The sequence below is a fragment of the Falco naumanni genome, chromosome 4 (genome assembly GCF_017639655.2).
Source record: "Falco naumanni isolate bFalNau1 chromosome 4, bFalNau1.pat, whole genome shotgun sequence".
In the NCBI taxonomy this organism is placed as follows: Eukaryota; Metazoa; Chordata; class Aves; order Falconiformes; family Falconidae; genus Falco; species Falco naumanni.
The window spans coordinates 75,900,333-75,915,853 of NC_054057.1; the positions used below are offsets into that span (position 1 = coordinate 75,900,333).

The 15,521-nt window shown below is 56.9% G+C and overlaps 1 protein-coding gene across 1 annotated transcript in view; it reads right to left on the reverse strand.

The window, feature by feature from the left end:
* The window catches only part of ABCA3 (ATP binding cassette subfamily A member 3), a 28,765-nt gene that overhangs the window by 9,728 nt on the left and 3,516 nt on the right, over positions 1 to 15,521 (reverse strand). Inside the window, exons 2-16 of the mRNA XM_040590918.1 lie at positions 14,441 to 14,539; positions 10,645 to 10,909; positions 9,957 to 10,084; positions 9,664 to 9,829; positions 8,018 to 8,277; positions 7,226 to 7,342; positions 6,570 to 6,690; positions 5,863 to 6,036; positions 5,030 to 5,211; positions 3,699 to 3,845; positions 3,219 to 3,348; positions 2,310 to 2,464; positions 1,318 to 1,473; positions 772 to 982; positions 325 to 475 (exon numbers count right to left, since the gene is read on the reverse strand). Of these exons, the coding sequence (XP_040446852.1) occupies positions 325 to 475; positions 772 to 982; positions 1,318 to 1,473; positions 2,310 to 2,464; positions 3,219 to 3,348; positions 3,699 to 3,845; positions 5,030 to 5,211; positions 5,863 to 6,036; positions 6,570 to 6,690; positions 7,226 to 7,342; positions 8,018 to 8,277; positions 9,664 to 9,829; positions 9,957 to 10,084; positions 10,645 to 10,909; positions 14,441 to 14,494 (2,417 nt within the window). The 5' untranslated portion in view covers positions 14,495 to 14,539. The remainder of the gene's footprint in view (positions 1 to 324; positions 476 to 771; positions 983 to 1,317; positions 1,474 to 2,309; positions 2,465 to 3,218; positions 3,349 to 3,698; positions 3,846 to 5,029; positions 5,212 to 5,862; positions 6,037 to 6,569; positions 6,691 to 7,225; positions 7,343 to 8,017; positions 8,278 to 9,663; positions 9,830 to 9,956; positions 10,085 to 10,644; positions 10,910 to 14,440; positions 14,540 to 15,521) is intronic.

Here is a 15,521-nt window from a genome sequence, read left to right on the forward strand (position 1 = left end):
AGCTATCCATATATTAGATTTCGGAGCCAGCCCAGCCTGCCTCATGCCTTCCACCCTCCACACCGCAGCCATCACCAGCTATCAGCAACCCGCGCTGTCCCATGCAGCTGCTGCACGGGTGGTGACACGGGGGGCATGAAAGCGATGTGCCAGCACACGCAGGGGAGGGCGGAGGTGAAAGGAGGAGCCAAACTCAATTTTCCAAGACGAGTGCTGATGCAGAAAGCAGCTCCGCTTTCCAGCGAGCCCCTGACGACAGTGTGTGCCCCAGCGTGTGCCGAAGGGACCCACCCGGGGAGGGCAGGCAGGGGACAATACCATTACCTGTGCGTGCTCTCCTTGGGCAGGATGAAGGACAGCTCTGCCCCAGCGTTGCTCTCCATGGTGGCGTTGGGCACATACTGACAGATGAGGCGGGAGATCTCCCCCAGGTTACAGTAGGGCTCCTTCACCATCACCATGTGATATCCAGCCCCTGGGCAGAGGGACGAGAGAAGGGAGAGGAGGATAAATCAGCCCAGCCTGGCCCTGCGGTGCTGGAGCAGAGAGGAATGCTAAGGCACTACAAAGCACTGACGGCTTTGCCTGGGCTATGGATGCGATGCAGGAGCAAGTGTGGGGATGGGCTTCAGAAGAGGCAGTACAGCACGATGGGGAGCAAGCAGCCATCAGACAGGGAGCAATGGGTCCCCTTCCTGGCCCTGTATCTCGCTCCTGCCCCTCCCTGGCAAGGAGGGGACATCAAGCACGGCCTGCCTGCTCTTCCCTTACCATATTTACGCTTGAGGAAGAGTGAGGAGCCGCAGCACTGCAGCTCGCCCTTGGCCATGATAGCTATGCGGTCCCCCAGCAGGTCAGCCTCATCCATGAAGTGGGTGGTCAGCAGGATGGTGCGGTTGCTCCTCTGCTGCTGCAGGAGGTCCCATGTGGCCCTGCGAGAGGCTGGGTCCATCCCTGACGTTGGCTCATCCAGCATCACCACCTGCACACAGGAGACGGGTGCTGGTCAAACAGGGCTGGGAGAGGCACAGCAGCGCAGGAGAGGGCAATCCCAGGGCCCAGAAGGAGCCCTGACCTTGCAGCATGCACGTGATGTTCCTGCTTGGGGGAGCAGCTGCCAGGCAGCAGAGCTGCGCTGCAGCCTCCGGGCACTGTCCTCAGAGTTATCCCCCTTTGTGGGGGTGCTCCCGCCCCTTCCTTGCTCTCCCTGCATCTCCCACTGGTTCACCATGTGAGGAACAACCTCAAAGCTTCTAGAAAGACCTGCGCTGGCCCCAGGGAGAAAGGTTTGAGGTGAGCCCCACCGACGATGCTTGCCTTGGAGTCCCCAATGAGGGCGATGCCAATGGAGAGCTTGCGCTTCATGCCACCAGACAGCGCCTTGGTCAGAGCGTGGCGCTTGTCCTCCAGGTTGAGGATCCTCAGGATGTGGTTGATCTCCTCGGGGCACTTGGAGGATGGGTACCCCTTCAGCTGCCAGACAGGGGGAAGGGGAGGTTAAGCCTGCCTGCAGGGGCAAGTGAATCTGGCAAAGACCCTCGCCACCACATCAGCCACCGGCCGCTGAACCCCACCACACTCCCTCCTCCACAGCCAGGCAGGGAAGCGGGGCAGCACAGAGACGGACTCCTGCCCAAGTGCTGAAGGAGCCGGCACAGCTGGCATGGTGGTTTCTGTGGAGCCACGCTGCCTGTGACCCTCCACTCCTCTGGCAGCCAAGCAGGGAGCTCCTGCCTGCAGACGAGGTGGAATAAGGAGGCAACGGCTGTTCTGCTTATCACAGGTTTGGGTTGGAAGGGACTGCTAAAGGCCACCTCGTCCAGCCCCCCTGCAGCGAGCAGGGACACCTTGCACTGGATCAGGCTGCCCAGAGCCCCGTCCAGCCTGACCCTGGATCTGTCCAGGGACGGGGCATCCACCACCTCCCTGGGCAGCCTGTCCAGTGTCTCACCACCCTCAGCGTAAAAAGTTTCTTCCTTACATCTAGTGTGAATCGACCCTCTTTTAGTTTAAAACTATTGTCCCTTGTCCTATCACTACAGGCCCTGCTAACACGTCTGTCCCCATCTTTCCTATAAGCCCCTTTAGGTACTGAAAGGCCGCTGTAAGGTCTCTCTTCTCCAGGCTGAACAGCCCCAGCTCTCCCAGCCTGTCTCCATAGGTGCTCCACCCCCGGTCATCTTCATGGCCTCCCCTGGTCCCACCTGATGGATCTCACTGTGCTTCCCCAGCCTCGTGAAGCTGCAGGGTGCCTGCCCAGGGCTGGCTCCCAGGGGCACAGCAGCATTCCCTCCAGGCACTGCACTCACCCCGGCGTAGAAGCAGAGGTGCTCTTCCACCGTCATGTTGTCGAAGAGGACGTCGTGCTGGGGACACAGGCCCAGGCTGCGGCGGATCAGGACCATGTCCTGGGAGATCTCGTAGCCGTTGATGTACGCCTGCCCGCCCGTCGGAGAGTGCAGACCTGGGAGGAACGAGGCGCAGCAGCCTTGGCGCAGGGCTGAGGACAACCCTGGGCAGCAAAGAGCCGGCAGAACGGCGGGGGTCCTGCCAAGCATCCCCCCCCAGGCAGGTTTTTGCCAACAGTCAGAGCAAGCGGCTCTTGCTCAGGCTGGGGCACAGCAGCTTTCTGCTCCTGCCCGCAGGGTGGGCTGCACGGCACCCACAGGCGGGAGGTGGACCCCGCAGTGCTGCCAGCGCAGGCAGGCGAGGGGTGAAGCGGGCAGAGCTCCAGGGGAGACAAGGTGAGCCCCCTCGGCTGGCAGCAGCACAGAGTGACAGAGAACAGGGAAGAACGAACCATCAAAGGTCACCACGTCCGCCATGCCCGAACAGGCTGCCTGGGGCAGCTCAGCACCCCAAGAAGGATGAAGACCAACTCTTGGCCTGGTGGCCTCTCTGCCTTACTACGACAAAGCCTACAGAGACCCAGCCTGCAGCAAGTCCCTTCTCTGCTCAGGGCTCTCCAACACAAAGACTGGCTGTCACCTTCCCCGCCGGCTGATCCCACTCTCCTGGAGAGCTGAGCAGGGACCCGCACCCTCCCTCCTCTCCCCAGCACCGACATGCCTCTCACTACCCTGGCATCCCTGGCTAACAGCTCAGTGACTGAAGGTGCTCCGGGGAAGAGCAGAAGTGGGGTTCAGCTCCTCTTTGCAAGTCAAGCCATCAGCCCTTCCTGGCCACGTGCCAGCCCCGCAGCAGGATGCGGCTCCTACCTGTGAGCATGGACAGAGTGGTGGTCTTCCCAGCACCATTGTGTCCCAACAGGACGGTGATCTGCCCTTCGTACATGTTCACCGTTAAGTCCTTGACTGCCTCTTTCATCTTGTTTCCCACTCTGAAGACCTGCAAAGACACGTTAACAAGCTGATGCTGCACCCGAGGCAAGCGCACTCAGACCTGCCTCAGCTGGCAGCCCCAGCCCATGATGCTCGTGTGGTGTTGGCATTAGAAAACAGGTCTAATTCGGGTTAAATTCAGATGTCAACAGGTAAAATACAGATGTCACTGCTCCTGTAAGCACTTAACACTTCAGCCCACAAGAAAATGCAGCCAGCTTTGGGGAAGAGCCTTAGTGCTAAGCAACACTGCCTGAGGCAAAGAGGGCAGCAAAATGATAAGGGAGTTGCCTGCAGGCAGCAGTTTTTACAAAAACAACATTAAGATAAATTTGTCTTGTGCTGGGCAGTTGGTACCTTGGAAAGGTGCTTTATTTTGATTCCTGACACGAGGTCGGCAGGTTCTTCCTCAATGTACTGGCTCTTCAGAGCTTTCTCAGGGTCCTCCTCCTCCTCCTTCTCTTTTCCCACCACAGTCCTGGGGCGCCCGCACCAGTACGAGGGCTGATAGAAGAAGGCAGAGAGAGAAACTCAGGCACAGACACAGACCATCTCTTCTCCCTAGCCTTGGCCGTTCTCCTCCTCCCACAGATCTCCAAGACTGCTCTCCTTGGCCTGGGAACTGTCAACCAGCACATCTTCAGCAAGCAAGTCAGAGGATGAAACTCCTGCCCCTACCCTGCTGCCTTTCCCTAGCTCTCCCTTACAGCAGGATTGCCCGTGATTACACAGGCAGCTTTTCCTCATCTTCATTCCCATGGAAAAGGTCAGTACTTCATTGAGAAGCAAAATTGCTCAGGTAGAAGCCCCCTGTCCAGAAGAGCCTGTGCAATGGATGATCACCCCCTCCAAAAGCCCTGACATATAATAAATGCAAAAAGCCTGGGGTCCAGCTGCTGCAGTTACAGGTTTTTTTGACCTGGCTCTCCAGGAATGAAAATAAGTGCTTGAGACCTGAAATCCCCATGGAAATAAAAATTCAGCGACTCCTGAGTGCAAAATCAGCATCCCACTGCGGCTGTTGGCAGACAGCTGTATCTCCGCTACCCTGGTCTAGCTGCAAGAGGGAGTGGGATGCTGGAGTGAAACCATGCTGGGATAAGGAATTTAGAGGGGAGGAAGAAAAACCTCCCAATCAAATAACAAGGGATACAGCCACAGGATCAGAACTGGTTGTATCGCTGTGGCTTAATGAATTCTCAGCGGCTAGCTGAGCTGCAGTAATCGGCAGAGCCACCGCTGCTGAGGAGGATGCCAAGCATTCGCCTTGGCAGAGCGAGGGCAGCTCAGCTGACAGTCACTAGCACGTGGGGACTGGCAGCGGGATGCGGATTGTCCGGGTCCGCCTGGACAGCAGCGCTCTGGGAGGTTCAAATGACTGGATCTGGTTGCTCACACTTGGGGCTTCTCTCTGATGCCTTCGCTCGGGCACGGAGACATTTAACAACACCCTGCATGCCAAGAAGCATCGGGACACAAGATTTAAACCCAAGATGACCTTCACGTTCAGTAAAATAATACAGCTGCATCACCCTTTACTGAGGACATGCTGCAGACCCCTTAATTTTGAAGGCCAGGTGGTGCCACCCTGGCACGTTAGTCTGGCCCACTGCACGGCACAGAGGTGGGGACCATCCCCGCACGATGCCCATCAAGCCCACTCGAAGGGGTGCGTAAGCGGTGCTCACCGTCAAGAAGAAGTACCACGGCTGAGGCACGCCGTACTCCCCGGGGAAGACGGCCTCCACATACCAGGCCACCACGCCGTAGAGCACCGAGTCCAACAGCAGCATCCCCAGCACCTGGGCTAAGGTAAAGTTGTCGTCCACGCTGACGGGCTTCATGAGGTCCCTCCACTGAATGCCAGTCCCTGCAACGCACACGGGGCACTGCCTACCTCTGCATCTCCAGAAGGACAGAGTGTTCTCTGGGACTGTCAGACAGCATCCCCTGTCCTAATTCACTGCTCGGGCATGAGGGGCACACACACAGCTCTACAATCCCTTCTAAAGATAGAGGGGAAAGATGCAGCAGAAAGCACACTGACATCTCGAGGCTCCCCACTCCATCACGCTTCCTCCACCACGTTCTCTGCACTGCCCAGGGAAGAAGCGATCTCCAGCCACTGCCCCTCCATCACCACAGCTGCCTTTTTACTGCCATCACTTTACAAAAGCATGGCCTCTGCTGGAACCACCAGCAAATTCTTATAAACACCAAAATTAAAGATGTGTATCGGGAAGGAGGAAACGCAGTGGATTCCCATCCATCAGAACAGAATTCGTTCGGCAGCCAAAGTGATGATGGTGTTTTGCACAGTCCAGGCTTCCAGGGGTGTGGGTTCAGGGGGGCTGGTAAGACCTGTGGGAGCAATTGGCAATTTGCCCCCCTGCTCTCGTTAGGAGCTGGAAAGTGCTTCTCCCTGACTTCTTTCAACCCTTCACACCACATGCAAGCCAGCCCCAACCCCCCACAGAATGAGTCTGGCTCCCCTCCCGGGGGACAGGAGGCACTCGCTCACCTTTTCCTTCAAACATGCCTATAAGCTGTGCCCCCATGGCCATGGCCACGTTGGAGATGAGGCAGGACGCCAGCTTCTGGCTGTGGGACATCAGGTCGTAGCGGGGCGAGATGAAGAAGTAAGGGATGTAGGAGAAAAAGTAGAGGAAGCCGCCAGCGGCAGCCGCAACATTTGCTGCCAGCACAGAGAAAAGCAAGAGGGAAAGTCAGTAATCTGGTGATGCCAATGAATATATTTCTCACAAGCTTTCCATCCGGGGAGATTCAAGGCTTGCACAAAGTGTGGCTATGCAGGGGCAGGACGAGGATGTGCCCGTGCCCGGGGCAAGTCAGGGGCAGCATCGGATCCTGACAGCTGCAGGAGCACCCTGTCCATCCCAGACCCGAGCACCCTGGGGCCACAGCTGCCAGATGAAGCCCTAACGCATGAACTTGTCTGGTTTGGGAAGCGACAGCGCACACATCCCTTCCCACACACCGTGGGGAAAACACAGCCAAGGGAACAAAGGCTCCCGCTCCGCATGGAGCCAGTTATCCAACACAGAGCCCTGTGCAACCTCACGTAACTCCGGAGCTGGCCCTGCTTTGAGCAGGGTGGACTGGTGACCTCCAGAGCTGCCTCCCAACCAAAGTTAACCAGAGATTTTACAGCACAAGGCCCATAACACTCCCCCAGCCCCACAGGGAGGCAGCCAGGGAGGGACTCACCTCTTGAGAAGAAGGTGCTCACCATGAAGTTGAAGGAGATAGAGGAAATGGAGAAGATGGCAAGGAAAGTGAACACCAGTGTGGGGTCGCTGTTGGTGAGCACCGCTCCCTGTTCACTCACCTGGCGAGAGAACGTGGTTACGCCTGGGCTGCCCAAGGTGGCCATGGCAGCAGGCACACGTGAGCAGCCAAGACCTGATGTTCTCCGTGGGTTAAAGACAAACAGAGAGACAGGTGAGAACACCCAGTCCCTCCTAGACCACCCCAGAGGGAGGAAATACAGGTTGCCCTTGTATGATGTGGGGTCTAAGAGGCAGGGGACACCTTGCTCAGCGTCCAGGTGGCCACCTCCTGCTTGTCATGGTGTAGGGGGAGGAGCAGCAAGGAGAGCTCGAGTCCCTCCACGGGCATGTGGGACTGTGGGTGCAGGGTGGTCCTGCTCTGCATGGAGTGCCTGGGTCTCCCCGGTGCCCGTGGGAGGTCACCCCTGCCCACCCAGCCCTGGAACAGGCCAACTCCAGCCTGTGCTACACGCACAGAGGAGTCCTGGGACACCAGGACAGTCCAGCCCGTGGCAGAGGAGCCTTGTCATCCCTGTGCCTTGCCAGCACAGAGCTTCTGGCCTGCCGAACAGTGGCCTGGGGAAAGACACTCACCTTGACACAAAAGAGCACAGTGACGAAAAACACGGACACCAGGAGGAAGAGGAAGAACATAAGGAACCAGGCGCTCCAGTGCAACCAGTTGCTGAGGCCCATCATGTGCATGTACTCCTGTGGGGAGTGATGCCATCACCCCAGGCTGCACCCACACCCCGTGGGCACGCCATCCCCAGGTGCCACCAAAGCGTCCCACACGGCTGTCAGCATGGCATGGTGTCCCCCACCTCCCCAGGCAGGGGCTGTCACTGCCGCAGGAGAACATCAGCCCAGAGAACACAGCTGCACCCAAAATCACCACAGCTGGTGGCGGTGGGGCCAGGGAAGCCCGGCAGCCGCGGGGCAGGGGGCAGCATGGCCCCATACCCAGGGGACCCCAGCCCGGCACGCTCAGCCCTGCTGCCGCAAGCCCATCAGCCGAGCTCCAGCCGCCCCGCGACACAGCTCAGCCACGCGGGTTTGTACATTCAACAAACACCTCGCTTCCCACGTGCTCAACCCAACTCTCCGGAACCCCTGAACCCAGACGTGTTGCCCTCTGCCCAAGCCACCCCCCAGCCCAAGAGAAACACCAGCCCTTCGGTCCAGCAGCCTTGGCCGCCCAGCAAGGAGCGTCCCCGGCAGCAGGATTAGCGCCATTCCTCCCGGGGGCTCGCTAATCTGCTGCCCTCCCCACCTCCTGCCTGGCTCCACACCCCGGGGGGATTTTGTTCCTCATTTAAAGGCAGCACCCGTTGGGAAAAGCCACAGCGGGAGAGGAGTGCCCCAGTGCCCCACCGCTCATGTTACCTTCAGCTTCTTCTCCTTCTCGTGCACGACGGCGCGGACAATGTTGAGCGAGGTGTAGGTGAAGCTGAGCATGAGCAGGAGGGGCAGCTGGTTCTGGATGGCGAGGAGGAAGAGGTCGTTGACATACGCCGGGTAGGGGAAGCGCTGCACCACCACCGTGATGTTCTCCAGCAGGCTGGCGGAGCTGGCGCTGGCGTGGTACTGCATGATGGCTCTGTCCACCGCATGCTGCACGGCCAGGAACCCTTCGCGGATATAGCCTGCACGGCAAAAACGACACCGGGGAATAGAGACGGGTCCGGGTTTTGCAGGGAGGCGTCGGCAGGAGAGAAACAGCCTTTATGGCAGGGATTGCTTGGGAAGAACAGGGAACAAAAAAAGAAAGCTTGTAGGAAAAGCAAAAAAAACCCATCACCATCGACACACTCTTGCAGACACAGAGGGGCTCAGGAAGGATTTAAATCTCATAATCATCATTTAAAAGCAGCTGGCAGGAAAACTCAATATAAAACGCAGTCGCCCTTCTGCAGGCACAGGTTTATTTTTGTAACGGGGGAGATTCTTCATCATCATTAATGACCACCAATGTCGCTGAGTTTGTATTTGGTCCTATTTTTTTTTTGTAAGCCAAGAAAATATGGGCTACTACGCCGGTTTTGGTGAGGAAAATATAACCCAATTCTCACAAGTTTGGCTTAAATTTTTGTGCATGAGAAAACAGTGAAAGATTCTAAATTTTCAACTAGTTTATTTTTATGTGGGATTTCTGCCACATGTCACTCGAATGGAAACTCAAATTCTGCTTGCAAAGCCCCGAATGAGCATTTTGAAAGTTAGTTGCTCAAAATGACCTAGACAGAGAAGGAAAAAGTAAGAAAATGAGATCATGAACAATGTTTTATATTAACTAATTTACTAAACAAATACTGTAGCAAAGGAATTGATCGGAGCTCCTGGTCACCCTGTCCTGCAGAGCGTTTGACCCAGCAGCTGCCGTCCTCCTGGGCTCAGGCTTATTTACACTGTGTGGGCAAAACCCATTTGCTGGCTTTCTCAGCCTCTCAATCTTTTCCTTGACATCGCTATTGAACGATGGAAGGAGAAACCCAACCGAGGAAAATATCCCCTTTGCAGCCAAGAGGAACCTCCCCAAAAATCAAGTCCTAACCCAGCGCCAGCTCTGGCAACATCCCTGCTGCCTCCTGCTCCGTCAGTGGTTTGGCTTTCCTTAAAAAACTACTCTCAAACCACAGAATTGCTCTATTTACTTCTAAACTATTTAAGCAGCATGATAAATACTGAGCAGTTTGGACCTTGAAATAAATTTTCCATTGAAAAGGAAAAAAAAGATTCACGTAAGTAAAATTTATTCTTATCCAACTCCGCTCAGCAGAGGTACCCAGAGGCCAACAGTGCCCAAGAAGTCACAGGATAAAATAAATATTAAGAATAATAAAGACAATAAATGTTAAAAGTAAATTAATTAATTTAAAAATTAAGTTAAATTAATCATAAAAATGTAAACTGTTTATTTAAAAGCTTAGAGCCTCAGTGAACCTCTGTAACGAGCCGAGCTGCTGGACAGACAATGACGCCCATCTGTGCAGCCGTGCCACAGCCCGCGGCAGAGGAGAGGGAGCCCTCACCCGGTGTCCCCCCATCGGCAAACTTGGCCTCCCGGGGCCCGGGCAGCTGGAAGAGCGGGAAGAGGTAGCTGGTGTGCCAGTCCCGGTCCAGGTTGGGGTTCAGACCCGTCTGCTCGCTCCGCGGCGCGTTCCTCGGGCTGTACTTGAAGCGCAGTTCATAGTCGACCTGGAAGGAGCACAGAAAGGGAGTCGCAGGTGGGACAGAAAAGAGCCAGTATGGTCCCCCCGTGTCCTCCTCACCGCCCCTTGGCTTTGCTTCCCCTGCATCCCCATAGCCCCTTGGCTCCGCTCACCTGGAGGGGCAGTGGGGACGTGCTCTGCTGGAAGCGGTGCTTGAACACGACGGCGGCCAGCACGCTGCCCGAGCGGTTGTCCAACTTGACATACTCCTCAAAGTCCCTCTCCGAGGCAAAGCCCTGAGCTGCAGAGGGGGAAAAGACAGAGATGCAGGCGTGCAGCACAGCAGCTCAACATGGGCTGATGGTCACCCATCACCAAAACCATCATTTTGGTCCAGGACACGAGGGATGTGCTCCAGACAGAGCTGGGAAACACCGCTGCTGTCAGACAGGGGGGTTTTACACAGGACACAGCTGTACCCATCACAAGGCATGCAGATTCCTCCTCCTTGACAGGAGTCAGCTCTCCTTTCAGAGAAAACTCTAGTGATATCTTCAGTTTGGAACATGAAGCACTACAATTTTCTGTGCAAAAAGATTTCCAAAAATACTGTTTCTCGGGGAAGTGACAGCCACTTTCTTGAACTATTTTAGGGAAACATTATTCTAGATGGAAACTGCAACAAAACGCAACCAAAAATCAAAACAAAATCCTGTAGTTTTAGTGAGATAAAAATAAAGTTATTGCCTTGGATGTCTTAAAAAAAATGACACATCCCAGGAACAGAGCATCAGGATTTATCAGAGTAAAAATCTGTACCAATTTCTGGGGTGGAAGTTGCAGCCCCTGGCCCCTGCTCACCTCTGATGCTGATGGGTAAAGCTCTTTCCACCGCCTCGGCAATGCTCCTGACGGCGCTGCTGTTGGAGGGGACGTATGCCAGCTCCCACGGGTTACTGGGGTGCCGGCTGTAGAAGAAGCCCGGTAGGTCATCCACGGACTCGGGGGGGTAGATGGTGGCGTTGGGATGGCTGATGGAGTGCACCCGGTGCCGCAGAGCTATCAGGATGGCGGCAAAAAGCAGCGGCAGGCAGATTTCGATGACGGTCACCAAGATTTGCCGTTTCTGCAGGAAAGAAAAAGATATAAAAAGTAAGATGCAAATACCTAAGGGAGATCAAACACAGTAATGAGGTCCAGGGCATGCAAACACCATGTAGCAGAAGCGTTCTTGCATTTCACAAGGTTTCACAACTTGGGTTTTTCCGGAGCCTGGGAATGACCCTGCACCAGCTCCTGCATCCTTCAGGACCTTCCAGCCAAGACATTCCCTACCCTAAGCACCGCCCTATCTCAAACCACCCTCCTTTGGAGCCTTCCCCACCATGCTGCCGGGTCTGAATGAGCTGAGCTGGTACTCTGCCCTTCCCCAGTGGAACAGGGCTCTGCCCAGGCACAGGCAGCGCTCAGCACCTGCCTAAACCGCTCCTGCAGGCAGCCACAGCGACACGCGGGGACCAGCCGCTGCCGGCAGAATGATGAGAACGGCTTTTGCCAAAGCAGAGCAACCTTGCCCGATGCTTGCAGGGCTGGGAGCTAAAAATACTGTCACTAAACAGAAGGCTGAGACGAGCAAGCCAGAGGGAGGTAAAGCAGGGCGCAGCAAAGCTGTTGCAGCCAGCAAAGCTTTTTCCGCTGGAGCTCAGCAGCTGCAGGCAGCAGGACACAGGCTCCACGTCCCAGCCCAGGATGGGACCTGGCAGAGCCCGTGGCTTCCCCCAGGGTTACCGCTCCTGCAAGCTTCCAGCTAGTTACCAACACCCATCACCAGTCCAGGCTGATTAGCATCCAACCCAGGTTAATTAGCATTTAAAACTCTGCTTGTCCCAGGGGAACTGGGGTCATCCCTAACTGGAGGGGCAGGGGGAACAGCAGTCCCAGCCAGCATCACATGTACCCCCACATCCCTGCAGCGTGACCCCCCCAATCTGTTTTACTGTAGGCGCTGGGACACGCTGTCGGTGGATTTATGCTTGTAAAACCACTGTAAACATCACACTTGCTTTCACGGAGGGAGCAGCGAGCACTGGGCTGTTCCCACTGGGAGCTGCACCATGCAGCTGGGGCAGGGATGGGAGCGGGATGCGGGGCCTGGGCTCAGCCGGGCACACCGTGTCTCACCGCAGGCAGGAGGGCATGGCCAACCCGTGTGCCCGCTGCAGCAGCCACCAGGCAGGACCAGGTGAGGGGGGGAGAGATCTGGACTCAGCTGCATTATTTCCCTCTGCAAACCCAGCCGCCTCCAGCCCAGCCCAGCCCAGCCCAGCCAGCCTCCGTAAAACTCCACTGCAGTGACAGCTCATGAGATGGCCCTGGCAGCAGCTCTGGGCACAGGACTCACGGCTGTTGGCTCTGAGCACATGCCCAGAGCAGAAGCAGCAGCATTAACCTCTTCCGAGGGCTCTGGCTGAGACAGGCTTTACAAGACATAGGGAGTTTTACACCCTCCCCTCTGCCTGGCTGGAAAGAGCAGCACCACCAGGTAAGAGCAGCACCAAGAGCTTTATTCTCACAACTTTGCTGTCTCAGCAATCAGTTTCTATCCAGCGGCACAGCCCCCCCAGCACCTCTGCACACTCAGCGGTAAATCACCTCCTGCCTTCACAGCGATGGGCTGGGGGGCCCTAAGGAATGAGCCTGCGTGTGCCAGGTGCCCATACGGGGCGAGCAGGCTGCAGGCACAGCGTGGCTATTGGGGCTCCCCACCTGCCTGCACCCCAGCTGCCACAAAAGCTCCTTCAGCTCCACAAACATCAAGCACTGAGCAGTGCTGACCATGTAGTTACACCTCCCACCCCTCTGAAGGGTGGAAAAAGCTTTTCTTTTTTAAACGGGGGCCGAAAAAAAGAAGCAGCAAGTGGGCGCACCAAGGTGGGCGCAGCCTGCAGTGGGGCAAGAAGGGAGCCCTGGGCACAGAGCACCCCAGACCTCCCGGGAAGGGGACAGTCTGCCGGCAGCAGCTGGGGTGCATTGGCTCTTGGACAGTTTCTCAGAAGGCACCATGCAGGTGTACAGCCACGCAGCCGCTCCCCCCATCGCTGCCTGGCTCTTGGCACCCACTGCCAAAGCCTAAAACCCCTCCTCAGGCTTCACCTGGGAGGGACCACAGCCAGGGCTGAGCCAGCGCTGCGGAGCACGGAGGCAGCAACCCCGAGCCGGCAGGGAAAAAGGAGCCTTTCCGAAGGCTGCGCTCGTAAAAGTGAACGTTGCAGATGTCTGATGGTTTTATAATGCAGCTCTGGCGGACCAGCTGCCTCCCGCTGATTTACTATCGTATTAAACCTCTCTTAGTCTCCTGGGCTGTCTCCAGAACGGTTGCCTGGCTCCCTGAACTTACAGGCTAATACACATTTACCAGCGCAAGGCTTTTGCTGCCGCAGAAGTCATTTAAGCTGCTGTATTCCCGAGGTGACAGGGACGCTCATCCATAATCACCACCTCCGCCTGGCCAGGGCTGCCCCAGCTTTCAGCGAGCCATGTGTCCCGGCATCCATCTTCGCACCGGGGTGATGATGGCTCGGGAGCTCTGCATCTTCATCAGGAGCACGATTTTTGGTGGAGACTTAAGAGCAGGGGAGCAAACGCAAACACTTCAGGCTGTATTCCGGTGCAGTAGATCTGAGTCAGCCTGTGGCCTTGGAAAACACAACGAGGGGTGCCCCCACCCCGGAGCACACCCAGAAAACACTGCTATGCCCCTGCAGACGGGTTGGGGGACTGTCCTGCACGTGTCTGGGTTGTACAAGGGGGACGCGCAGGACTGGCCATCATGCACACCCACAGAGCACGCTGCTGGCTGCAAACCAGACCTGCTGCCGGTCCCTTTGGTCGCTCCCTGCCCTGCTGGAAGGCCAGGCACATGCAGCCCAGCCCTCCCTTCCCTCTTCCTTTTGTTTATTTTTAAAGCAACATCGTGCTGAGCTGCAGAAGGGTAACTGAGAGCGTAAAGCCAGGCCGCAGCCATCTCCGCTCCCTCCTCTTCCGCTGCGCTCTGCCAGGGCTGCTCCGGGTCCTGCATCCACATGCTGCTTAAAGGCGCTGCAGCCTCGTCCAGCACCGAGCGGACAAGGAGGCCCCAAAATCCCTCATCCACAGCCAGCTGCCGTGCAGAGAGCTGTGCTGAGAACAGCCACCAGGACGATGCTGGCTTAATATTTTTAAGACCCCCAGTGCCTGCTTTGGAGGGCTGTAGAAAGTAATGGAGGGAAAAAACCCTGGGCCCTGGTGGGTTTAGAGGCACCATGCAGCCATCAGCACCTCCGGAGGAGGCTGGGTAACAGGACAGCTCAAGAAGTAGAGGGGTGCATGGGTTATCCTGCCCCGCCAGAAAGGGGAGCTGAACTCACAGCCAGAGCGCAGGAGGGGGTGAGCACAGTGTGTGCTCGAGGCGACAGGGACAACTGAGCATGCAGCCCTGCCCGTCACTCCCTGGCACAAAAGCAGGATGACATCACATGCACAAGCAAATCAGTTTCCTCCAAGGGATGATGCCCTGGGCCCACGGTGAAGGTTTGCTGGAGAACCAAGACCCCAGGCAAGCTCTGAGGTACCCACATTCAGAGGTGAGAGGCGGCCCCCCAGCGCGGTGCCAGCCTACCTGCAGGATGTAGTTCTTCCAGAGCAGCAGCCCAAACTGCCTGAGAACAACCATCGTCCCATCAGAGGGGGACCACCGCCGCCGCCGCTCCGCAGGACCCTGCAAGAGAGGGGAGAGCCGTGAACACCGGGTGCCCACCGACCCAGGCACGGAGGGCAGCATCCCCCATCCCACTCGCTGGCAGCCCGAGGGCAGCTCTCTGCTTCCAGCCTGATGTTGCAACAGCTGGCTCAACCCCAAACAGCGAAAAATAAATGTGTTTCCTCTCCAAGGCTCATTACTGACCCACAAGAGCCAGAGCTCGCGGTTTCTGGCGTGACCTGTTCCCGGTCGTTGGCGTGACCTGAGCTGCAAGAGAGGCAGGCTGCTGTGCAGGAACCCAGCCCGCGAGCATCAGGAGTGCTTTGCCCGCAGCAGGCAGGGAACAGCTTTCCTTAAGCAGTGGGAGCACAGGGTTACAGAACCGCAAACACCGGCCTGAGGAAGGCCACCAACTCCCTTTGCAGCCCATTATTTGGGACTGATGAAAATTTGAAGTTGTGGCTCTGTCTCCCGCAACACGAAGGGTTGGGTTTACAACGTTAACAGTGCTTTCTCCGCAGAAACTCTCCTTGGAGAGGCAAGGATGAGAAAAGGGCAGGAAAGCGCAAGGGAAGGTCAGAATACGAGGACGATACACCTGCCTCCTCCCCCTCTTGGGAAGCATCTGCTATCCCTCCAAGTTGTTTTTGTCTCCATTTGCAGTGGCGTTCCCTGATGAAGCACTGCTGTCCCACCAGCAGATGGGCTGTGATTTCACACTGGCAGAGTCACCCAGCAGCGCAGCACAGAGAAGGGACAGCCCTGGCACAAGCAGAGCAACCTGCCCACGCTGCCAGACACAGGGCAGCCCCCAGCCGAGCAGCCCCTCGGGCTCCCAGCACGGCAAACCCCCTCCTCCTGCAGCGACGGGGCCAGCCTGGGTACAGCAGCACCCACCAGCCCTGCCGCACCCCCAGAGCGGGCAGCGCCGGGTTCATCTCCGAGAGCTGGTGCTCCAGAGCCTGGCAGCACCAAAAGCCACTGCAGAGACAAGGACGGA